The 26,187-nt window shown below is 35.6% G+C and overlaps 1 protein-coding gene across 1 annotated transcript in view; it reads left to right on the top strand.

The window, feature by feature from the left end:
- Positions 1 to 26,187, top strand: part of RXFP1 (relaxin family peptide receptor 1) — a 51,310-nt gene that overhangs the window by 23,788 nt on the left and 1,335 nt on the right. Inside the window, exons 3-17 of the mRNA XM_082760396.1 lie at positions 7,079 to 7,183; positions 7,937 to 8,042; positions 10,370 to 10,441; positions 11,983 to 12,054; positions 13,225 to 13,296; positions 14,078 to 14,149; positions 15,255 to 15,329; positions 15,615 to 15,686; positions 17,388 to 17,459; positions 18,272 to 18,343; positions 19,778 to 19,849; positions 21,810 to 21,881; positions 22,109 to 22,338; positions 23,978 to 24,388; positions 24,905 to 25,123. Coding sequence (XP_082616522.1) covers positions 7,079 to 7,183; positions 7,937 to 8,042; positions 10,370 to 10,441; positions 11,983 to 12,054; positions 13,225 to 13,296; positions 14,078 to 14,149; positions 15,255 to 15,329; positions 15,615 to 15,686; positions 17,388 to 17,459; positions 18,272 to 18,343; positions 19,778 to 19,849; positions 21,810 to 21,881; positions 22,109 to 22,338; positions 23,978 to 24,388; positions 24,905 to 25,123 — 1,794 coding nt within the window. The remainder of the gene's footprint in view (positions 1 to 7,078; positions 7,184 to 7,936; positions 8,043 to 10,369; positions 10,442 to 11,982; positions 12,055 to 13,224; positions 13,297 to 14,077; positions 14,150 to 15,254; positions 15,330 to 15,614; positions 15,687 to 17,387; positions 17,460 to 18,271; positions 18,344 to 19,777; positions 19,850 to 21,809; positions 21,882 to 22,108; positions 22,339 to 23,977; positions 24,389 to 24,904; positions 25,124 to 26,187) is intronic.

Raw genomic sequence — 26,187 nt, 5'->3', positions numbered from 1 at the left:
ATTCCATCTTGAAACTGGTTGTTGAAACAGACTCTTAATTTATTACTAGCAAATCTCTAGACTAAATGGTTATGTGCCAATACCACAAGTAGGATAAAAAATATTTTAAAGTAAAAAATGTTAAAAATACAAACGCTTCAGCAATCATATCCACTTACAAATCTGCATGCATTGTGCCTAATCGTTTGCACCTCTGTAGACTGGATCCTTTCATCATGAACGGGGCATTGGAAAAGCATCAGCTAGTATTGCATATCTGACTAGAACTTACTAGCAAGAATAAAAAGGAAGGGAATAGAAAGAGCACCATGCTACGGTATTTTATCTTTTTTTTTGCTAGCAGGGTCTTTAATTATGTAGTACTTAATAGAGCAAAGTAGCCTGAGCTATTTTGAGAGCACAAGTTTCTTCAGTGTTAAGAAATTTGGCTTCTGGACAATTTTGCTGATAGTTCTGCAAAACTGTTTTTTTGGCAGTTAGGCAGTGATTGTAGTATGTGTGCATTTGTTTTTTAATCACAGTGTCATAGCCACATTTTTCCAGTCCAGTGAAGCAAGAACAGGCATGCAGATTTAATTTAAGATGTTTTGTGACTCTCCGGAGGAGTTCTTCACTGGCTAATTGCACTTACCATTGTTTTGCTCCCAGGCCTAAGAGGTCTCAGAACAAAAGGCAGCATTCACCTCCCCAAATCTAAAGTTCACTTATGGATATTCGTTAAGGTCTCTGTAGCTCATAGGCTGCATATACAATGGAAGTCACAAATATGAATTTCAGAAAGAACTGAGGCAGCAGGCTGTTTGAAGTCTGGCACATATTTGCCTCTTAGAAGCACAGGCCTGACCTGTTACTGGGGACGATGCAATCAGCAGGTTGCCTTGCTAAATAAGTTATACTGCCTCCTTTAAAAAGGGCGTATAAAATTGAACAGGTTGAAAGCAGTGAAATTCTGTATAGTTGTCATAGTGTTTTCATGTATGTTTCTTTGAAGGTCTGTAAAATATTATAGAATTATTGCAGTGCTAGAGATTTGTTAAATCATATTCTACATTTCCATAGCAGAAATCTAAATTTGTATGGGATGTTTGAAACCATCTACGCAAAAGATATATGCTTTAATATTACATGATTGCTCATAAGGGATAGGAAATTTCAGAGAATATAAGTTTCCCATTTTTGCCTCAAAACATTGCAAGCAAGCTTGACAAGTCTATTTTTCAAATTTAAACTAATAATGAATGATCATATATTTATCTCATGTTTTCATGGCATAGTATTTTTTTCTATTGTACTTACATTTAAATCTCATTTTTTAATTTTATGAGACAAAATTCATGTTTGAGCCCTAGATTGTAAATTCTGTTTATAAAGCAAAAAGAAAACACTTGGAGGTCAGAGGCATGTTCAGAAGGTAACATATAATTGGCAAAAGATCAAATTTTTGAGCTTCACATGGAAATGTTTTATATATGTAGTTGCATGTAATACAAGAGTTGTATATAGTAGTGCTGTTGGCACGTTGCAGGGTAGTGATGCCATCCGGAGGGATATTGACAGGCTTGAGAGATAGGCCCGTCTGAATCAGTCCAACAAGACCGAGCGCAAGATCCTGCGCTTGGGTCAGGGCAATCCCAAACACAAATACAGGCTGGATGGAGAATGGATTGAGAGAAGGACCTGGGGGTGTTGGTTGATGAGAAGCTCTCCATGAGCCAGCAGTGTGTGCTTGCAGTTCAGAAAGCCAACCATGTCCTGGGCTGCATCAAAAAAAGTACAGCTAGCAGGGCAAGGGAGGTGATTGTCCTTCTCTACTCCACCTGTGTGAGGCCCCCACCTGGAGTGCTGCATTCAGCTCGGGAGACTCCAGCACACGAAGGACATGGACCAGTTAGAGAAGCTCCATAGGAGGTCCGTGAGGATGATCGAATGCTGGAGTACCTCTCCTGTGAAGGCACGCTGAGGGAGTTACAATTCTTCAGCTTGGGCAAGAGAAGACTCCACAGAGACCTTACAGCAGCCTTCCAGTACCTAAAGGAGGTCTACAGGAAAGCTGGGGAGGGACTCTTGGTCAAGGAGTCTAGACAAGGGGTAATGTCTTTAAACTGAATGAGGATAGAGTTAGATTAGATATTAGGAAGAAAATTTTTACTGTGGTATTGGTGAGGCACTGGCACAGGTTGCCCAGAGAAGCTGTGGATGTCCCATCCCTGGAGGTGTTCAAGGCCAGGCTGAATGGGGCTTTGGGCAACCTGGTCTGGTGGGAGGTGTTCCTGTTCATGGTGGGGAGTTGGAACTAGGTCATCTTTAAGGTCCCTTCCAACCTAACCCATTCTTTGATTATATACGGCCAAATTTTTATTATTTTTTTTTCATTGCCATTCATTCACATTACGTGGCATTGAAATAATTAGATTTACACTGATGTAAGCTATCAACAAATTTAATAGCTTTGAAGCTCTTGAGGCTTTTAATCAACTTCTTTGTTAATATCTTTAAAGGTTGTTGATAACAAAGTGGAACTTTAATATTTCACTAGACTTTTGTCTCTTCTGGTCTCCAACGTCATGGCTGACTGCTAAGGGAGCTTTTGAGCAACACAAGTTTTTATAGATGTATTTATGTAGTTACCTTATTTACTTTATCACATTTATTTCAAAAATGGAAAATAGGCCCAGAAAAACAAAAGAGAAAATTGAAATAATGTATTTAGATTAAATGTTCCGTTATATAAACTAGAAAACTCCCTTGTGCAAGTGTTTTACAGGAATAAAAGTACAATATTGAGAAGACATTTATCTTTTGGAAATTTGAGCCTGCTTATTTTCTTAAAAGTTGCAGATTAATTAAGTTATCTTAAAATCAAGAATAAACTCATGTGAGCAGGAAATCTAGCTCATCCAAAAAAGTGTAAACCTTATTTGAATTGATTTAATTCCTGTTGTTGGTGGGGTTTTTTGTTTGTTTGTTTTGTTATTACATTGTCACATATAAGCAGGCAAGTTATACTTAAATTAATCAGCAGGTACAGGAAGCAGACAAAGTGCAGTAACTTTTGGTATCTGTTAAATTGGCTTTACCATGACAGGTAAGTGCCCAGTTTTTAGGTACTTCATTTTCTCCACCTGGGTATCTAACCTGGGGATGTGAAATTTACTTCCAGAGTCAAATGTTCCAGGCGCTGCAACACTTCACTCTGTAAAATCTCAATACAGTTTTGGTTTTACTATAAGTTATTAGAATGTATCGGCATATCCCAGCACTGGAAAAGGGCAATTATATTTCTTCATCTGTGCATGTTTTAAAAGGTGTTGCTCCTGCATTTTTGTCTAAAGATTACAGGTTTTCCTCATTGTACTAAAAGGTATTTTTGTGAAAAGCCTGAAGTAATTTCTTACAGCAAGAGAAAGTATATTTAAATAAATGCCAGAGAGAAGTACATCTGTGGGTTGTGACCATTAAAAGCAAAGGCAAAATTGAAGGGTGACCCAGTGGCTCTTTAGAATGGCAGGCAGCAGTGCTTATGCATTTAACTGATGTCACTTCTCTGCATAATAGCCCATGAAGACATGGCCAAGGGAAGGAGAAAATTGTATAGATTATGTTCTTTTTACAAGATCCTTACTAAATAATAACAGTTGTATTTTTAATTGAGCAAAGAAGATTTATTGGTTTTTATTGGATTTGTCATTGAAAGGATTATTCAAATGTGAAGTTTGTCAAGATTAACATACTCTTTCATTTTCATTCCCATCAGAAATAGTAGGTGACAACTTCTAGCAAGGAACAGTGCATTAATCTGCATTCAGATTAGTCAAGTTTACAATTACTTATTTCATTTATTCCACATGTGGAAGATTCACTGATGCCTTGTTTTCTCAGATCTCATTTTTACAGAAGTGCAGCCAACATAATCTATTTTAAAACTGGCTCAGGAAAAAGTAATTTCTCATCTGAGCTGTACTCCCCAAATGATAGATTTGGGATTTCGAGACCACTACTATTACCAGTCATTTCTTAAACAGTTTGGAGAACCTCATCTCAATAGTGGTAAACAGGTCACAAACCTACCATATAAACCCTAAACAATCACAAAGTGATTTGCAGTTCTGGCATTCAGCGCTTCACTGCATGGTTGTACTAAATATAGTTATTTACATAATACATTCATCTGTGATTCAGTTCACGCAAAATAAAGGCACAAAACTTGGCCCAAACTAAACGTTTTTGAGGGTCAGAAAACTTTGAATAACCTGGTTTGTTATAGTCAGACATTCCTTTGTATTTCTAGTAAAAGGCAGGTAAAAACAATGCCATAAGAAAAACCTATTATGTAAAATGAACTGACCAGAAACTCTAGACAGATGGAATGGTTCCAGTACAAAATAATCCATCTTCTCTCTTATTTTTGCTTTTTTTTTTCCCCCCCTTTCCTTTCATGGCCACCCAAAAATACACAGCTGTCTCCTGGTTTCCTTGAAACCACTAGTGCACTTCCACTTCATAGCAAACTGCTCCCTCATTCCTGTTAATGTAGGAGGCACTGCTCATACTTTCTCTCTGCAAATATGAACTGCAGTGATGGTCACCTTTTGTAAATTCTTTATCAAGTGGCAAAGCATTTTAAACATGTTAAAGGGTGGAATAAAATTTCATCTATCCACTCTTTAGCATCAGAAGCAGAGAAATACCGAAAAAATGATACTTTATACATCCATTGGCTTACAAGAGTATTAGCATTTATGGCCTTTAGCTATTTAGTCAGAATCTAAATGGTTAATTGTCCAAACTTCACTATAATTCTAATTATGGATTAGAAATTCTGTATTTTGAGACTGTATTCCTGACTGCAAAGTATTTATGTGCTCTGATTATGCTCTGAGAATAAACTCAGTTTTAATATATCTTTACAAATCTCTATTTTACAATCTGCAGTGAGATATTCATCCCAAATCTTACCTCCTCTGTATGCATAATATTTTTGTAGGTGTTTCACGTCCCAGTTGTTGGGTCCAGTTTTGCAAATGAAAGCTAAAGGATCCGTTCCTTAAAACAATATATTCAGAAATAGTGGTAGGGAAGACCCATTACAGCCCTAACTACAGAACAGCAGGTTTATAAGACACTGCTTGACGTAGGATCTGTTTCCCTCATTTCATCAATTACAGATTCCATACTACAAGTTTGTAAAGTGGTCCTAAAACTGAACTTCTGCTGAGTATTTTCTGCAGAGCCATTTATCTGCAGATTTGCAAACTGCTTTCATTTTGTCCAAAATGCATTGGGCTGCTGCTGAAAATCAGCTTAATGATCTGACCGGCAAAATTGCTAATGGATCAGTGGATACCAGGTGCTCTCAAGGAAATTAATAAAATGTGCTTAAGTGCCTTCTCTGGGTGAGAAGTTGACATTCTTGCAGGGCGTAGTCTGGTTCACATGGATTCTCAAGTTAAGGCACTTTTCAAGTCTTTTCTCTTAATAGAGCAATTCCTGAAGACAGCGTTTTCTTTCTGCCTCAAATCTTCAATCGTTTTAATTTATGCATAACAAATTAATAACTACATAAAAGATAGTTTGCCTGAAGTTCCTAATCTTTCAAAATATCCGTTAACTATAATTGATAGTACATCTTTTCAGTTTAGGCAGTTGGCTCTCAGAACAGCTCCATCTGCCGACGCTCCACAGGTAGGTTTAAGGAGATGCTTTCAGAGTAGAATAATTTCCCTGCCTATCTGAAGAAACAGTTGAGTTGTAATGTGGCATGAAGAATGAGATGCCATTTCAGAATGGGAGAGAGGACAAAGGTATAAATATATTTAATTTCTGCCTACCTATTTTCAAGATGGTAGATACAATAGTAATGCTTACTTGAATATAAACATTCATAGATAAATGTCCATGAGGAATGGTATTTAAGTATAACTAAACTTTTAATATACAGGGGGAAGACCATTGATGGCATATTATAAAAGTGAAAGTAAGACAGTAACAACAAGCTCAGCAGAGCCCTTCTCAGGGTTTTCAAACAACATGTGAATGTTTGACAGTAGGTATCATTACAAAATAATGCTTCCAATTACCACTGATGCTTCACCTCACCAGCTAGTGAGTGTCATTCTAAGGAGCATTTCTGCTACTGGTACAAATCTGTGCAAATGAGATGCTTTAAACTAAAAAGGTGTGGGCGTTGTCAGAGCTGAAAAGTTGGACTAAAACTAGTAAAACAAAAATCAGACCACAGTTGTCACAAGCAAGTTTTATTATTATTATTATTATGTTTGCTTGCTTGTTTGTTTATTTGTTTGTTGTTATGTTTTCCATTCCTGTTTTGGAAGTGGCTACATCATCAGTTATTTACAGATGCCAGATACACCATAGACATCAAAGAAATAGATCTGGAATTATTTCCAGCACCACTGTACCTGGAAATCCTCATTTGTGGGAAGGAACCGAAAGATCTCTCCTTTATTTTTCACCTTTATGGCCATAATGCACTCTCTTCAAGTATTTGCACAAGGACCAAACTGGTATGGAATAATGCTTTGCTTAAGAAGATGCACATTGAGCTTAACTTAGACATACTGGCTTGAATATGTTACAACATGGCACACATTCTCTTGAAAAGCACTGTTCACTTGGCCTTCATTTAGATTTTCAGGAAATAGATTTTAGGCTGAAGTGGTGCTGTGAAAGAAGTGGTCAAAATCATAGTAATCATTTAAGCTTTCCTGGACGAAATGACAAACCTGCACACTTAAGGAGGTAGGAAAATAAGATTGCTTACTGTTATTAGAATTCTGTGTAGACAAAAAGTTCTGAAGTAAATTACCTTTTTGTATGTGTGTGCAACTGTCACAGAAATATTGAATTGTTGAAGGTATCAGAAGATGCTCCTACTGAGCAATTTTTAATCTCAGTACATACTGTTGATTAGACAGCCGTATTAAGACAAGGTCATTTACTGTTCTATTAGATCTTCTGGAAAAATCATGTTGTTGAGATAAAAACTGAGGAAAAAAAAATAGATGCTACTAATCTTAGTGAAGCTATTTTTCTAATGCGTGTACTATTTTTTTATTAGAAGACAACAATGGATGGTCTCTACAATTTGACAAGCATTATGCAAAGGACAAGTACAACAAAATGAAATCTCTGTATGCATTTCAGACCAAGACACCTGAGTGTTGTAAGTAGTTATTACTGATAATTCCTGGAAATAAATACATTGCAAATATGCTTATCAAAAATAGAAATACAGTGTGGTTTCATTTGTAGTAAAATTGTAGTAAAATTAATGTCTCAGACTAAGAAATGCATTGAAGCTAATTTCTGTTCCAATAAGAGTGACTCATTTTCTGAAGAAGGTTTGCCAAATATATGTCAATTAGGAAGGCAATATAAATGTTTATCTAACTGTATTAATACAGCTGGAAAGACTATGAAACACATTTTTCAAAGTGAACTAAAGGCAACGTTTTTTCAATTCACTTCTTCACACATCAAATGATGAACCCTAGTCCACATCTACAGTCTTTTGTCCGTTTGTATAGATTTTCTGACAGTTGTCGACTACAAGCACCAAGTTAAAGCACAGACAGAACTGTGCCAATTCTAGCAAATATAAAAGGACTAGGGTCACAAAATATCTGAAAAAGAAAAAACAATGGTACCATGCCATATTCCTGTATCAAGCCTGTATCTTAGCTGTAAAAGCTCTTTCACTGAGTTCAGGAGGTGACATTTTTTTATATTCCTTTATGTTTAATGCTAGGGTATTCCTATATCTAAATAAATTAAGTAAAAACAATGTATGCCTTAATTTAAATTTTGTTTAACATATGCTGCTATGTCAGCCCTTGAGCTCGCTGTTCTTTTACACTGTATTTCTTTTCTCCCCATCTGATCATACCACCCACCCAACCTTCTTGCTTTCATGTAGTGGCTGGTGCTGTGCCAGCAGAATGTGTGTGCCAAGGGCTGGAGATCTTCTGTGATGCTGTCAAACTGCGTGCTGTCCCTTCGGTCTCTTCGAACATAACTATGATGTAAGTAAAGCAGAAATGTGGCCTCTTGCTCTGTTTAGGCTTGACAATCAGTTCTACGATGATTTCACAACTGCAGCCATATAGTTATGACCAGTTGTCTCAGCTGGTGTTTGTGAAAGCACAGTATGTCTCACTGTTGATACGTCCTTTGATGTTTAAAATACAGATTTCCACTGCATAAAATGAGAGAAAAGAAACTAAAAAATATATATATGTGAAATGGTCGTTTTATATTTGTAATAGTGACTTGCAGTAGCAACAGTTTCAGAAAACCTAAAGAAATCTTTAAAATAAAAGTTTCCTTTTAGGACATAATGCTTAGGACTTTTTCATTGTTCTATGATTCTGGCAACATTCCTAGTCTATAGACTGATAATATCATCACTAACCTTGATCTTAGTAGAACCACCTGCTTGAGCAAATCTTTTTAGTTCTCATTCAATGTCTCTGAATAGGCCATTATTTATGAGGGTTTCATCTCAGCTGGGTCATCATACAGATATGTATGTGCAATCCGGACTTTCTGAAGAGATCTGCAAATGGTTGATATTGGTTCTTTGTTTGCACACAAAAAAAAAAAAAATCCTGCTTGAGATGCCATTTTCTATATGGTGAATAGAGGGCAGTATCACTGGTCCTTACCTGAGGATCTTTCCCATAAAGCAAGGGTACAGACCTTTCTGTTCGGTTCTGGTTTGTGTCCATGTGTGGCTGAGGTTCCTCTTGCTGGGTCTGTGTTCAATTACCACAAAACTTCAAAATAAGTTTAATGCAGAATATCATATGGATTTAATAATGTATTTAAACTTGCTGTTGGCTCAGAGTCAGCAAAGACTTCAAAAGCAATGGTCCAGTTCTAGCTCTAGAAAAAGCAGTGAGTCAGGTAAGCTGGCTTTTGGGCTAGATTCTGTTCTAGTTCAGATGTGCCCTAAATTATTTTTGTCCTTGTCAGGAATAAATAAATTGAAATAAATCTGTGTTTTAGTTTATACCCAAATATTTTCAGTTCTTGGATTTAAATATTATTTTTTCAACTGCCCTGAAACATTCTTTGATGATAAAGTATGGGGCTTATTGCTTAAATAGGTATGAATATTGAGAGTCTCAGGGTGCTTTTATTATCTAGCGTCAGCAAAGATGCTCTTACTGAATAACAAAAGTCGCAGCACTGCAGGAAGCTGGGAGGGAGCAGTAGGCTCTCCGAGTCCCATTGTAATGGGCTATTGCTTATTGCAATTGTAGGCTGCCAGGAGGGGAAAGCAGAAAACAGCTACAGCTGTACCACCAATCCCTAGAACAGCAAAATGGCAGAGCGTAGAGCATCCCCAGCTCTAATTTGTTGTCATATTCAAAACTAACCCTATTCCATAATCAAACAGCAGCAACACCACCTTTTCTTTCCTTGGGGAATGAGGCAAGGAAGTGTGACGCAAGGCTGTGTGATGGTGCCTCATGACTACAGCTGTGCTTCATGGCCCACTGCATGGGCTCCACAGCAGGATGGTGTCAATGGTGGACAATGCTGTCTTCCCAATGCCTCCCAGGAAAACACCGACAGATCTTTACCTGGTGTTTATCTTCATTCACTGTCTACTCAAGGATGAGACTGTAGCTATCTCTATTCCCAGGAAACAGGCCTTTTATTTTTTCCCATCAGCCACCCAGTCTGGGCTGACTGAGGACTGCATCTAGAGCAAGTTTCCAAAGGAATCTTCTTGCCTCAGAAATGAGGAGTGTGATTTTTTTTATTTTTTATTTTTCCCACTCTGAGACTGTTGTCTTTCTACCTTGATCAGGAATTTAGTGATACTCTTGGTCTCACATCATTAACATTAATTCATGCTGTTTTAATCACATTTTTAATCATATGGAGAGGGAGGATTGGAGGGATACTGTCCGTATGAAAAACAGAAAATGGTGATAATAGTAGCTTCCAAAATAACAGAAAAGGGTAAGATTATTTTACCTATTTGTCTTTTCATGTCTTTTCACAGTCTCCTCCTAATCCACTAACTCAAACTCACTTCTAGATTAAACTCTTTACTTGAATTGATCAATGCAGTCAAATCTGACTGAATTTAATCTACTGCAGAAATGGAGTACAACAGCAAAGAGCTGTTCTGTTTTTTGGTTCATAAACCATATAGAGACACTCTTAAACATATAAATTGACCCTTATGGAAATATCTAATTATTCCTGCCAAATCATTTGATTTACTGTGAAAATCCATTAAACACAGTGAATATATTAGAATTGCATGAAATAGGATAAATTCATCTTCAGTATACCTACAGAGTAGTGTTATTGTGTGCATTCATTCCTACAGGTCTCTTCAGAGGAATCTGCTAAGGAGACTTTCTGCTGATGTTTTCAAGAAATACCAAGACCTTAAAAATCTGTAAGGAAACATTTAAACTTCAAATATCTATTAAGAGCTTTAAATATTTGTTCCGTCTGTCTGTCTCTCTCTCTCTTTCACACACACATACACACAAACCCTAATATCTGAGTGACAAGTCTCAGGTTACACTCAAAATTCTGTTTTGTCTTACTCTTGAGTACATCAGAATAATTGTGTAACCATATTTGTCTCAAGTAGCTTGACTTGACATCCCTCTTTTAGCAAAACCATCATTTCTGCATACTTAATTTTGATTATATTGATTGCTTTATACCAGAAAAATGCTAAAACTTCATAATGTTCAAAGTTAGATTTGTAATGAATAGCAATATGACAAAATAAAGTATGAATTCATTTACTCTGCAAAGTGAAAGTCTGAGAAGTTAAACTTTCTGCTGTCATGGGAAGCTTACTCATACAGCACTTGATTTTACTTCTATATTTCTATTACCGATTTGATAATGTTTCAAGTAGTCAGATTGTGTTTTTTTATGTCCAAAAAATACGTTGTTCAAAAATCATAGCCTTTAATGAGTTTGATTTATATAGAATCAGTGCAATTAAGAAATGCATGCAAAATTCTAGAACAGGGTTCTTATGTTCCTAGACAACATAAAACTTTTATGGAAACTGCACTGTACTGCAGCACCATCTTGTGTTCACAAAGTTAAGTACCATTACCTTAAACTTGGAGGATGTGTTTTCATGAAGAGAAATACATGTAGTTATACCTCCCTGTACAAAACATTTGTTGAATTAATAACTGTATGTTTTCAGAAAGTTATTGAACAGTGTTTGACACAAACCTATTTTCTAAAAGCTGATTTTTTTGTCACTGTTTGTAACAGGAATGCATCAGGACTGTATATATCGTTGACTGTAGTTTAATATAAAGGATTTCTATTTATAGATTTCTTAGAGAATAATACCATAATGCTTTAAAATTATTTTTTAATAATTCAACATTTGCAGATTGTAGTATTTTTGAACTTACTATTTCATCAAAGTAGATGAAAAACAAGAAAAAAATAGTATTCTTTATTTTACAGAAAATCAGCACGATTCGTTCTACATTATTACTGTATTATCTTGAAGTGTTTTGAAATTTCTCTGGAACTCTAAAAAGAAATGTCAAAAACATTTGTTTATCTGACATTTGCCACACAAAATGCTCTTGTTTGTAGCAGAGTTCTGGCTAAACATAAAAGTCAGGTCACAAAGGTACGGACTGCAAGATTGGAACCTAAAATAGAATGTCAAGTACAAGCATTTCTTTGTTCTTAAGCAAACCAAGTGTCTCTTTGAATGAATTTTGTAATTTTGCTATGAGTTTTTATTTCTTTTAAAACATTTTTGCAGTCTTTTCAACAACAGCTATGAAATTATTACTGTCAGATTTAGGGTGTAACAATTTTGACAGCTTCTTTTGCAGTATCACGTGTAAATTCAGTTTAGTTGATAGATTTTAGTTCTCTATTTATGATTGCTTTGACTGCATGCCTGGAAAATCAATTATTGTTATTGTTGTATCTTCTTAGGTATCTTCAGAATAATAAAATCAGAGCTGTGTCCAAACATGCTTTCAAAGGTTTATACAACTTGACAAAACTGTAAGTATTGCTTTAGGACTATTTAAGTGAAAAGCAACATGAACAGCGCTGAGAATTGCTACAAATATCTCTCTTATTTGTTTCAAAGTTATGAAATTGCAAAATGATTGATGATATGATTGAGAAAACAATGATATATAAAGAGCTATTTGTGCTGATTCTAGCTATTTGAGTTTATCTGATAGGACAATACTTTGAAAATACAAGTGAGCTCTATACTATACTCCTATTCCCCAACTATGCAGAATGGAAGAAGGAGACTGTGGTAGTTACCTTGCATAAAGGCAGAACGAATGAAAAGGGAGTGAAACAAAAGCAAGAACTTGCACTGAATGGAAATTCTTTAACATGCCATTCTGGTTTACAGAAGCAAACCAAAGCAACCAGTATCAGTAATAAAAAGAACACTTTTTTTTTTTTCTTTATTTTGCAGCAGCTTTTTGAAAGGTGCTTTTAACTTTAAAGGAACTATATCAGTGAAAGGGATGATACATAAATTACATTGTTTGGTTGGGGTTTGTTGTTTCTGTGGTGTTTTTTTAAGCTTTATTGTTTTTTATTTTTTTTCTGTTCTACATTCTACTTTTCCTTCATGAGTGTGGGTGATGATTATCTGTTATTACAGCTGCTGTTATTACCTTCCCAGACCATTTATAGTGCCACCCTTCATTTCTCCGCATTTCCTTTTCCATGATTCTGGTGTCTACATTCATGACTAATGTCCTTAGCAAAGACTGAGCATGATCCTAGAAAAATTCATGGAACTAATCACTCCACAGAAGGAAACTGAAATGGGCCTAAAATGTGGCACCGAAAATGCTCAGCATTGCTGTTTTCTTACAGATAAGACAAAATGTTCCACATAATTTTTCCAAAAGTCCTCGCTATGGAGAGTTCAACTTAGCTCTGGCGTTTCTATGAAAGACACATGCCTGGACATCCCCTGCTGGCTTTCTTGGGGAAAGAGAGGCTGGAATCACATATGAGGGGGTGTTTTGCTTAATAACTGGGTTATTTTTCAAGTAAAGGCATGAAAATTGCCATAATCAAAAATAATAATTGTCATTAAAAAAAAATGTATTCTTATAAGTTATCAAGGAAAGATCTTGAAACTCATTTTCATGCATCTGATGCATCCCATTTGTTTATATTTTATTGATCTTGATTCAGATACCTGAGTAACAACAAGTTAACCAATTTGAAGCCTGGTGTCTTTGAAGATCTCCATAAACTTGAATGGCTGTATGTTATTTTCTTATTTGTATGCTTATTTTATCAAGGAATAATTGAGGCAGTATAATAATATATGGACTGCTTTCATTTTTGTGTGTAGCAGTACTTTTGTAACAGATAATAAGGAACTCAAGTTACATGTTGTGAGAGCAGAGTCTCAGTTGCCTGAATTATTTTACAATCCTAAATATTGTTATTAGTAATTGCTTGTTACATATTATTACATTAAATAACTCAGTCACTACAAGAGTAGAAATGATTTGGGAGCAGGTCTTTACCTTTAAGTAGTACTTGAAATGTACCAGAAAATAATGACTTTATCATTTGAACTATTGATTTATTGCTGCATTTTAGACAGATAGAAATTAAATACTATTTTAACTCAGTAAAATTATTAAAAATAAGCATATAACTATATATCTAACATTTTTGTGTTTTAAACTGATGGATTACCTTGGAACAATGTTTTGTACTAGTGCTTTGTTTTCACAGAAAATCCATTCAAAGTCTTGATCAAATAATTTTAAAACAAGCATGAAAACGCCATTTTTCTAAATTGAAAGTAATTACTTTCTCTAAGTTAAAAATTTATAAAAAATATTTAATTCTTCTGAAAGGTAATTATTTTGATGAATACTCTGACATACTGTGTAGTAGTTGCCAATTTTTATTTAAGTGGCTTGAATGAGCATTTGAAAAATGTGAATTCAAAATATTCTTTTTTATCATCTGTTCAATTTAAGACTATAGTTAATTATCAATCTGATACATGCTTTGCTGTAATTTACAGGATAATTGAAAATAATAGAATAAATCGGATCTCTCCATTAACATTTTATGGACTCAAATCACTTATTCTCCTGTAAGTATGGAATAAGAACCAAAAGTGTTATTTAAAAGAACAGAAGAAGAAGGACAGATATATTTAAAAACAAACAGACAAAAACTTTTTATAATGACTGTGCTTGCTCACCACACTATATTGTTTGCTGTTGTAGGAGAGCTTCTATTTCAGAAACCTACCCAGCCCCAGTGGAGCCCATTATTTCAGTCCATTTTACATAGATAAATGACCTAAATGCAGCTATGAACTACCAAAATCAATAGGAACACAATTGCTTTTCCTGAAGCCACACAAGAGGCCAGACAGGATGCGTGAGATCCTACGCTTTATAAAATGAATCTACAAATAACGTCCTTGGCAAGCACTGGGCTCTCTCCCAGGAAAGTCTGCAAAACTTTCCACTCCACGTATGGGAGTGGGAAACACCTAAATGAGGACGGTGAACATGCTGCTGCTTCTTGCTGCCAGGTGTGACCTGCTAGAGTAGGAGGATTTTGGCAGCAGCAGACATACATGTATGGTATCTGGAAAAGCATAGGAAGATAGCTGGGGAAAAATAAGAGCAAAAAGACTATGGCACCGAGAGGAAAAGAACATGGCAGCTGCAGCAGTGGGTGCCAGTTGCCCACAGGAGGTAGGGGTATGGGTAGGCAGCGCTGCTCCGCAGCTCCTGCCTGACCCTTGGCAGCAGCCCAACTTCTCTCTCCAAGACCCTGTCCTTGTCCTCTCCACCTGCCAATACAAGAGACCCCTTCCTCTGCAGCCGGAGGCAAACCTCCCTCCACCTCCCCCTTCCTGCATCACTGATAGAAATTACATGTTTTGACAGCATAGTCAAAATACTCAAATTGACTTGTTTTGTTTTATTTAAAATACTATTGAATGAGCATCTTCCCTTTACCTGGTAACAAACAAGTCAAAGATAAAATAGCACTGCACTGAATGCCATAGGGAACATATGGAAGTTTAAGAAAATAATACTGCCTCTAAGACTCTGAGGAATGAATCAGGGTTTGACTTCCTTTTTCCAAAAGTACAAATATAAGAGAGAAGATTTTTTTTCTATTAGGTAATTTTTGGCAAATATAGTCAGCCTTAATTTATTTTACTTTTTTTTTCTCAGAGAAATGATGAATAATTCTCTTGCTCGTTTGCCTGACAAACCTCTGTGCCAATATATGCCAAGACTAAACTGGTTGTAAGTCTACCTTGTATTTCACTAGAAAAATACTATTTTCTTGTATTTGTATTGTATTTCCATACTGCTTTTTCTAATGGCACTGGAATGATCTTACAGAGTGCCTGCTGGGTTGATGACCTGGAGTCATCAGCCAGGTGTGTAGAAAAAAATAGATCTCTGGTTTCTGTTCTCTTTTGTGCAATCATGACATTCTGGTAGTATTTTTCTTTAATTAACTTAGAATAACTGCCTGAATGAAATAAATTTATTTTTGGTGATTAACATTTTGTTTTTATATCCTAGAGACCTTGAAGGCAACCATATCCATCATTTAAGAAATATCACTTTTTTCTCCTGCAACACTCTAACTGTACTGTAAGTAACAGGATATATTAGCCACCCCAAATGATTTATATTTGAGCTAAAAGTTTCCTGAGTATCATGGTTACCAAACCAGATGCCAAAGAGACTAAATTAAAATGCTCAGTTTAAAATGAGCACTATACAGTGGCTACACTGTTTAAATTTATAGCAAAATTCGTCCTTGATGTATGTAACTAAACTTCAGTGAAGTGATTTTGACTGATAATAAGATTTAGAAAATATCATTTTAACTTTTTACTTGGGAGAGAAGGAAAAAATGTTATACTAAAAAGAAGCAAAAATACAAAGTAGGTAGCTTATTTCTTTATTTTGAAAAGTTTAATGGCCCAGCTGGTTGGCCCATCAACTTTAGTATTCTCATCAAATTTTCTTCAGTGATGTTGTAATGATCTTCAGAAAATCCAATCTATCTTTTGATCAATTAGTATGCTACATAGTAACTGTCACTTTTAAAAATTGTTAAATCTTCTGTGGGATCCACATTCTTGGCTTTCTCTTTGCATTTAAAGTCTAGGTTGTTTATTTAAGGAGAAAGCACAGTGACAGATGAAATATGACTGAAGGAAAAGTTGCACAACTGTGTGCTTGTTTCCAAGGTGCTGTTAGGTCCCAAGCTGTCTAGTCCAATTTATCTTTCTCCTGATCTCATAAAATATATATTGGCCTGCTATGGATAATGGAAAGACTTGAGTGAATAAAGAGCACTAGAATGGTAGCATGGCTAAATGAACTTATCGGAAGGAATCAAAGAACCACAGAACAATTTGGGTTGGAAGGGACCATCAAGACCATCCAGTTCCACCCCCTGCCATGGGCAGGGACACCTCCCACCAGACCAGGTTGCCCAAAGCCCCATCCAGCCTGGCCTTGAACACCTCCAGGGATGGGACATCCACAGCTTCTCTGGGCAGCCTGCGCCAGTGCCTCACCACCTCTGAGTGAAGAATGTTTCCTTGTATCTAATCTAAATCTCCCCTCTTTTAGTTTAAAGCCATTACCCCTTGTCCTATCCCTACACTCCATGACCAAGAGTCCCTCACCAGCTTTCCTGTAGGCCCCCTTTAGGTACTGGAAGGCCGCTGTAAGGTCTCCCCAGAACCCTCTCTTCTCCAGGCTGAACAACCCCAACTCCCTCAGCCTGCCTTCGTAGTAGAGGTGTTCCAGCCCTCTGACCTCGTGGTCCTCCTCTGGAGCTGCTGTAACTGGTCCATGTCCTTGTGCTGGGGGCCCTGAGCTGAACAGACACTCCAGGTGGGGTCTCAGTCAAGTGGAGTAGAAGTGGACAATCACCTCCTTTGACCTGCTAGCCATACTTCTTTTGATGCAGCCCAGGATACAGCTTGAACATTCAAATTTTTGTCAAGAATTAGTTTTATTCCTTAAAATATCTTGAATTCTCAAACTGTAGTCAACTGTACTGTGCTATCATATCCTTCTGTACTTTATTTGGTGGTAGATACCAATACAGCAAAAAGAGCACAAAATATACATGCAAATGCATGCATAGACAACAAAAGTTACTTGTGGAATTGTAAAAATGTAAGTTTCTATATCTGATCACCTTGTTAGCTAAATTAGTGAGGAAGATATTTGAAGATCCAACTAAGAAAGAACTTTAAAAGTTTGTGAAGTATTCTTCAAAAACAAATAGTTTTCAAGCAACAGCAATATAAGCTTGTTTTCTCCTTCCAGGGTGATGAGGCGGAATAAAATCAGCTCTTTAAATGAAAACAGTTTTTCTTCTCTCCAAATGTTAGACGAATTGTGAGTCAATTTCTTCTTTTACTTGTAGAACAAGTCACAAAGAGTTATAATTTATTTTGCGTATGTCATTTAACATAAACTTAACATCGATTCTATTTCACATGACATGTTCTGGAGATAGCACCTATCCTCAGTTGTTTTTTTCCATATATTTAACAAGGAAGAAATAGGCAATAAAGTAATGCTCTGAGATTCTTGATAATATTGCCTTTTTGCTCACAAGGTCATTGCATTACCTTAATAGAATCATATTAATTAATCTTAATTATTAATAATTAAAAGAATTATTACCACACTCTAGGTACATGTGTGCTTTCATTGTCTTTTAGACTGGTTTGCCGGTATCTTTTGTGCTGAGGTCTTTACCTCTCTGTCTACAGTGATTAATACTCTCCATGTTTAGTAAAAATAACATCAAGTTAGAGAACTAAGGGAAAGATGTAGTGTTGGCTAACCCATATGAGATGAGAGACAGTTCCCATCATGAAACGATATGTTTAATGTATTTCTAAACTCCTGCAACTCAAGTTAAGTGTATTTCAATTTCTTTTTCATCTACATATAATGATAATAAGTTATGTATCTAATGACATATTTGAATTAGGCTAAGGGAAATCTCGTGGATCTATCTTTTCATGTTGTTTTATCAGCATTCTTTAACAGTCCAAGTTTCTGATAAACCTATATATAATAAATAATACTCTAATTGGCAAATTGAATAAAACTGTGTATCTTGGAATTACAAAACTCTTCAGCTAAACAACTGAACCTACTAGGAACTTATGATATCCCACCTATGGCTGTTTCTGCAGAGACTTGGCTAGCAACAAGATTGAATCACTTCCTCCATATATATTTAAGGATCTAAAGGAGCTTTCACAACTGTAAGGATTCTTGATTCTTCTTATTATTATATAACTGTATATTACTCATATAACATGCTTTCAGTCATGAATGCCAGGAAAGAAAAGAACCAAAGAAAAACAAATGTATATACCATTATTTTGATACTAATTTTGTAAAAAGATGGATATTTTCATGTCCAAAAAGAGAGCAAATTCAAATTCAATCTTTTCTAGATCCAGTTACTATATGAAAAATGAGATATGCTAGCTGTATCAGAACTTCATAATTTCAATAGGAGTTTTTAATGTGATATAGTGATTTGGCTCTAAAAATAAACGTTTAAGAGATTCATACAGTTGCCTTGTTAGCAAGTGTTTTTTTCTTGTAAAAGAGTTCCAAAAAAAGCATCATATTTTATAAAACCAGAAAGGCATTCTTTCTTTTTCCATAATATGTGCATAGAAAAATTCAAGTGCTGCTGCTGGAAAGTCTCAGTCTTTCTCACATAATCTGAAAGTAACACTAGTCACGAAATTGAAGAATCTCCAGAGCACAAGCCAGCACATTTTATCCTGCCTTTATCTTGTATTTTGATTTTAAACCAGGAAGATGTCAGGGCAGCAGCAGGACTTCCCAGTGGACCTAATAGCTATGTATAACCTATGTACCTTTTGAGAAAGTATTGATTTTTTGTCTGCTGCTGTGAACAACTGTTCCACTGGAGCTTAACCTTCCTGAGCAAAGTCCCTGTGTCTACCTCTGTCAGGCACAACTGAAAAATCCTGTAACTATTTTTAACCAGGTGTCAGTGTGTACAGTAACTTATTTTTCTGATCTTCCAGCCCTCTTGGGATCAGTCACAACATACTGGGGCAACTAAGTGTTATCAGCTGCACATACTGTGTTTGGACGTTTCAGTTATAGCACCAAAACAAAAACGTAAGAAAAAGTTATAGGGAGAAGAAATAGGGAATATATCTAGAAATACTCTTGTGCAGATTAACAGCATTTAACACTAATGTCTATTTTCACATTCCATTGCCTCAGTCTCTTTTTAAGCTCACACAAATCATTATGAAAAGATGGATTTTATCAACAATCAAACTAAATTTTAAATCGTTTCTAAATGCATGCAATTCAACTACATTATTTTACTTAAAAGATAACTCCTAAAAGTTTAATACTGAAGTATTTCTATAGTCAAACCCTTTAAGTGTCAGGTTGGGAGATAAGGTGTGATACGTGTGTGTGTGTGACGATTATATGCCTGTAGAGTATCTGACTACTCTTCCACTGGCTTAGCAAGCTGAATAATGCTAAATGAATGATATTGTTTGCAGTTTTAACTGACGATAATACGAGTCCTTCCTACAGGACTGAAAACACACATGAATTATGTATTTTTACTTTATCTTTGGAACAGGCTGTAGAGAAAACATGCAAAATTGCTTAAATCTGTGTTGTATTTACAGGAACCTTTCTTATAACCCAATCAAGAAAATTCAAATAGACCAGTTTGATTTTCTAACTAAACTCAAATCCCTGTAAGTATCAAGTATTTCTCTGCAATCATTTATTTACTATGTGATAATACACATCTCCTTCAGAAGGTCATAATCCAAAATATGTTTTAAAAGAAATTGCCTTTGAAATAGTTTATAGTTATGATCCTCAACAATTTCAACCTGGAAAATAACTATTAGCAATGTTTCAATTTACCTTCATATAAATACTGGTATCATAATGGAAATTTCTCCAACAAAAAGAGAACAAAAATTCGATTTCATGAAGGATGTTGTCTATTCCACTATTACAGAGAAGGATTAATGCAACCCTACTTTGACCTTGCACAACTTACAGCACAATTCAGTTGTCATGTCAGAGGGGATGGGACTTTTGCAAATCTTTTTGAAGAGTTTAGGGGTAATCTTTATGGCTGAACTAACACAGCAGTTAAACATGAATTCTGCCAGTAGAACCCTTGCTGAAACTGAGTGATGGTGCAGTGACAGTCTTGCAAAGCTGAAACTGGTCTTGTGGTAGATTAAATATATCTTCACAGGCAAATGCATGTCTGCAATAACCAACCAGCTCAGTAGAACACAGCATTTGTTTTTCCCATTTGTAACTTCAAAATGGCCATGGAGATCCAAAAATATGTTTCCTTAGAGAGGGGAATAACTAGAGTTTGTGATTTGACCCCAGAGTTGCAGCCAGAAACCACAGTACATGTGCCTTTGTTGATCAGTCCCATTTCCTTACAACAGTTTGGACTCAAGTGGCCAAATTCAACTGAATTTGGAACATAGCTAAAGGCCTGAAAGTACTAAATCTGTAAAAGATACATGAAAATAAATATCTGAGCACAGAAAATAATTAATTACCTCCCTAGCAGTCAAGCTGCAGCATAGACTTTAGCCGTTATTTGACACCAAAGACTTCATGCAATTGAGTGGTCAGGACCTTCTATATTTTCAAGTTAGGAAAGCTGATAAACCTGGAGACAGATCTGTAGGAAATGGTATGTTTCAGCACTTAGTTTGCAGAACATCCATTGTCTCCTTCCTATCTTGAAATGGTAGGAGTAGTTAGGGAAAGCATGCCCCAGGATTCATTCCGTGCTTAACTAAGACTAAGAAGTTTCTGTATTTGGGGCCTTATTCCTGTCTCCAAGCAAAACTGCCCGTTAGACCAAAGCAAATAACCATTAAGACTAACGCCTTTCTGCACTTTTGCCTAAATATGTTCACAACTCACATGAATATTGCACTCAAAGCATTGAACAATAAATTTAAATAAGGCTGCACACAAGAACAACCAAAGCCTTCTTGACAGGTTGCAGTCTAGAAGACATGGTGCACATCTAATTCCAGAAGGTATTCCAGAAGAATATCGAAACTGAAGTTCTAGAAGAACAGCTTACGCAGTTACATGTTACTGATCTAGCACCGCAGGAGAAATAATAGTGTCATTTTCCATATATTAAAAAATAAAATAAGAAATCCCACCTATGTGTCACCAGAAATTCAGCATTTTCCCTTACATGCCAAGTTCTGTGTACCAACTTCCTGCTGATCTTGACAATAAAGACTGAATTCCTGCAGTGGTTTGTTTGTCTCGCAAAGCACTCCCTTGGACAGAAATGTAAAATATTGCTATTGGAACAAGTTGTTATTTTCCCAGAGATGATGAAAGAACATGGGTAGAACAATACTCTGGAAGGGCAACATAATAATCATCGATTGCACTGCTGAGAGCACTGAAAGAGCCTTCTCTGTGATTTTGGAAGAACAGAATGCTTATTAGAGTTAAGTGAGATTCATTTTGTTCTACTTTAGCTTTCATGTAGACTTTCTGGTTAAGTTTCAAAGAGTGACAGATTAGAGGCAATTAAAGTTCATCTCTAGTTTCATATAATCATAGGAACACAATTAAATGCTCATTAAGTTTGTTCTTCTACTATTGAGTTTATATTGTGTTTTATTAAGAGTGTGTTGTTTACAGCAGCTTGGAGGGCATTGATATTGCAAACATCCAGAGAAGAATGTTCAGACCCCTTAGAAACCTCTCCCACATGTAAGTAGTTTATCCAGTTCACTTTCTTTGGTCTGAATTTCACGACTTGCAGAACACTGAATAAGTAAAAACAAAAGTGTCTGAAAAGTGGCATGCAAGTAGTTGTCAAATTTGACAATTTTAAATTATTTTTTCCTCTTTGAGAATATGTTTTCTGAATATTTACTAGAGAGTTTTACTAGAGCCATCTACTTTCTGTTTTGTTTTGTTTTGTTTCTCACATTTAGATATTTTAAGAAATTCCAGTATTGTGGATATGCCCCTCATGTGCGCAGCTGTAAGCCTAATACCGATGGGATTTCATCCCTTGAGAATCTCTTAGCTAGCATTATACAGAGAGTGTTTGTCTGGGTTGTATCTGCCATCACTTGCTTTGGAAATATTTTTGTTATCTGTATGAGGCCTTACATCAGATCGGAAAATAAGCTCCACGCCATCTCAATAATGTCTCTCTGCTGTGAGTATTCTGTGCGTAAAAGTAAAATAGTAAAATAAGATTGTTTTAATCTACTGATAGTGTGTACAACATCTTAATTTATAACATTGTAATATAGTGACATATTTCCAGCTCTGGATTAACTGAACTTTTGTGCTCTTGTGAATGGCATACAAAATGCTGTATCTTACACACCAGGAAGTTTGTTAGATGCTGCCTTTGTTCTGTAACAACAGGCAGTTGATAACTTACAAGGGTTTCACTTTTGATTTTAATGATGGAGATCATTATGATCTCCATCATAATGATGTCAAACTCTCACTTTCTTTGGCAAGAAGAAAAAATAATCAAAAATTTTCAATGGCCCATAAACCTAAATACTGGTATGCCCTTTTGATTAAATAGCAATTTGTGTGTGTAAACATTATTGCATGTATTTATTCTTGTTTATTTTTTTTGTACAAGCAAAAATTGTTTTAGACAAATATAGAAATTCTACCACTCCTAGCTCCTCAATATTAAGAAGTATAGTTTTTTATGTGAGATTGTATTGCAGTCTCTAGTACCCCATCTCAATGCAAGACAGCCTATCTAAGCTATTTCACAAATGCTATTAGTTGCATTTTGAAATGTAATTGTCAACACTGTATAAAGTGGTTGAAACATTTCTAAATAACACATTCTGAAACTTTGTTGTTTAACCATTGGAGCAGTCTGAGCACCACCCAAAACTCATCAAAATACCTGAGAAGGCTTCAGCTCCATGTAGACAGCTCCTCTTCACCTGCTAGCACTACTATTAGAGAAATATTTCTTATTAAGCCTTTTTATAGAAATCCCATGTAAAATGCAATAGGGAAGAGAAAAGGGATCATGATATTTCAGTATGCTTAAAAAGTGAACAAGGCTCCTTGTCTTCCTGGTTGCAGAAGACTTGAAAATAAGAAGCCAATGTAGGAATTAAATAATTGCTAAATGTATCATCTCTTATGCTTATAGTTTTTAATCCAACATCATCATTTTGAGGACGGGGCACATGTTTGAACTTGTGAGGACTGTTGAGACTATGCTGAGGGCCTACAACAGAAACTCTCTTTTGGATGCTCAGAAGGAGCTCAAGGAATGTCACAGCGATGCCTCTTGGCATTACCGCAGGCTTGCACAGGAACTTCCCTCTGTCTTCTGCCTTTCCCTGCTAAGCTAATAAGGAGCAAGAATGATGTTGTTTGTGTTTGCTGACTACTTTCAAGTCTTAGTAGAAGCCTGTGCACATCAGTTTTGAATTATTATCAGGTGGACAAATAAAAACTAAACTTTGAGTCCAGCAGAGATGCTTCGCTCAAAGCAAACTATCTTAAGTGAAACGTCAATATCAAAAAGGAATAAAATCTAATAATAATAATTAAAAAAAAAGGTTTGCAAGGATATTTCTATAAATTAAAATATATGTTTCTGCTTGCAAACCAATTTTATTTGAGCTTCAATAAATCAGTCTGAAAAGAGTAGTGTTCTGACTATAGCATTGATTTTATAACTATGTATTACTTGACATAAATGTGTACTGATATACGTGTGTATGTCTGTTTTTCAGTAGACATATACACAAAGAGAATGGGAAATTCAGATGTGTGAATAATGATGTTAAGCACTATGCCCACAGGTGCTGACTGTCTGATGGGAATATATTTATTTGTGATTGGAGCTTTTGATCTTAAATATCGTGGAGAATACAACAAGCACGCTCAGTTGTGGATGGACAGTATTCATTGTCAATTGGTGGGATCGCTGGCTATTCTGTCTACAGAGGTGTCAGTATTGCTATTGACTTACCTGACTTTGGAAAAATACATCTGCATAGTTTATCCTTTTAGGTGTTTGAAGCCCAGAAAATGCAGGACAACTTCCATTTTAGTTCTTATCTGGATAATTGGGTTTGTTGTTGCTTTTATTCCACTGAGCAATAAGGAATTTTTCAGGAACTACTATGGCACCAATGGCGTCTGTTTTCCTCTTCACTCAGAGCAATCAGAAAGTACAGGAAGTCAAATTTATTCTGTTGTCATTTTTTTAGGTAAGTTGCCTTTTTTTCCTTATATACATTTAGAGCCTTCCTTTTATATGATAACAAACCTGATTTTCAAACAGATATGGCAGCTTTCCTGTGATGTTCACATCTCATACTCAGATACCCTTACAGACTTTTTCCAGCCTGAGAGTTTTACTATATTAGATTGATACTTACATATCTTAAAATGCCTGAAGGGCTCAGAAAGAAGAAAGAAGTTAGGAACATTAAATTCCTGAATGAATACATTTTGTCAGGATAGTAAAGCAATGTTAAGACTAGAGAAGCACTGCATAGTTTGGATCCGATGGCAGCCACTTGTCAGGCAATGATAATTTAAATAAATACTGGAGTAGAGGCAGTAATTCAGTGTTTGGATGAAGACCAACTTAGATTGTCTGGCCACTTAATTCTATGGGACTAGCAGTTTAGAGAAAGGACTTTACTATCCAACTTACAGATAGGTGATGTTTAATTGCCATTGTGCTGTTAAATCATAACTAATTTTAACTTCTTCAACAGGTGTAAACTTGGCTGCTTTTATCATCATTGTGTTTTCCTATGGAAGCATGTTCTACAGTGTTCACCAAACAGCTATTATGGCTACTGAAATTCGGAATCATATCAAAAAAGAGATGACCCTTGCCAAACGTTTTTTCTTCATTGTTTTTACCGATGCACTATGTTGGATACCCATTTTTATTTTGAAACTCCTTTCTTTACTTCAAGTAGAAATACCAGGTATGTTCTTCCTTTTGCAGCTGTTTCAGCTGTGTCTGTATAAAGAGCATTTACAGTTTAGAAAAAAAAAAAAAAAAAAAAAAAAGAATTGCACATGTTGAACTACATTATTATCATGAACTATGTTATTTATCTATATAGATGCACACACAATGTATTGAATTATAGTTTGTTTTATTACTGCATTGGACTATCTTACTATCATCATCAAGATCTAGTTACTTTTGACTCAGCCAAAACAACAGAGATTCAAATCTTTAAAGCCTGTCTCCACAAAATATATTTGCAAACCAAGTTTGAATAGGATTGGCTTTTTTCATGTGACAGCTTTTGATGGTTCTGTTAACCATGGCTAAAGACAATACAGTGTTTCCTATCTTGATTTAACCATACAATTCTTATCCTGAAATAACTTGCTTTTACAAATTGATATTCACACAGTAAGTTACATAAAGCTGTGCTTATCTTTCTTCGTGTTAGGGGAAATCTTTTGCATGTAAATACTGTGCAACTTAAAAGATTAAAAATTACAGCTTTATTATTTTCTTCTCTTTGCTATATTGGTACATGCTAGAAAAATAATGTCTTTATGTAGGGCTTGTAAACCATGTCGGAAAGAACATGTTAGCACAAAGAGTAGCACCAGCAGCCACGGAGTCAGACTTAGCATATGGCTGTATGTGACAATACTGTATCGGTGAGAAAATATTTTAGTTCAGAATTTTGTCTGCCATGCTGACCAAAAGTGTTGGGAGTTGCCTTTTCAAAGTTTTGACTTAAATTTTAAACGTCTGAAGGTTGTGTTGATCGTGTCAAATATTTTTCAGTTATATTAAACCTTCTAAAATTCTTCTTCATGAAGTTATCCAACCATCTAAGAGATTTTAAAGAAAATGTTGTGGAAAGTAGAAGCAGATGTATTCAGAGTCAGGAAATCTAGAAGAAATCCTGGTAAACCACAGGGTGATCTTGGATTTAGCAAGTAAACATTCTGTGTTAGTCTGGGCTAATTTCGTAAAATTAAAGACATCACAGATGTTTGTCTAAATTTAAAGGAGTTTTAA

Source organism: Aythya marila, assembly GCF_965140915.1.
Source record: "Aythya marila genome assembly, chromosome: 4".
In the NCBI taxonomy this organism is placed as follows: domain Eukaryota; kingdom Metazoa; phylum Chordata; class Aves; order Anseriformes; family Anatidae; genus Aythya; species Aythya marila.
Note: the sequence above shows the minus strand (reverse complement) of the source record. Positions and strands in the feature narration are given on the sequence as shown.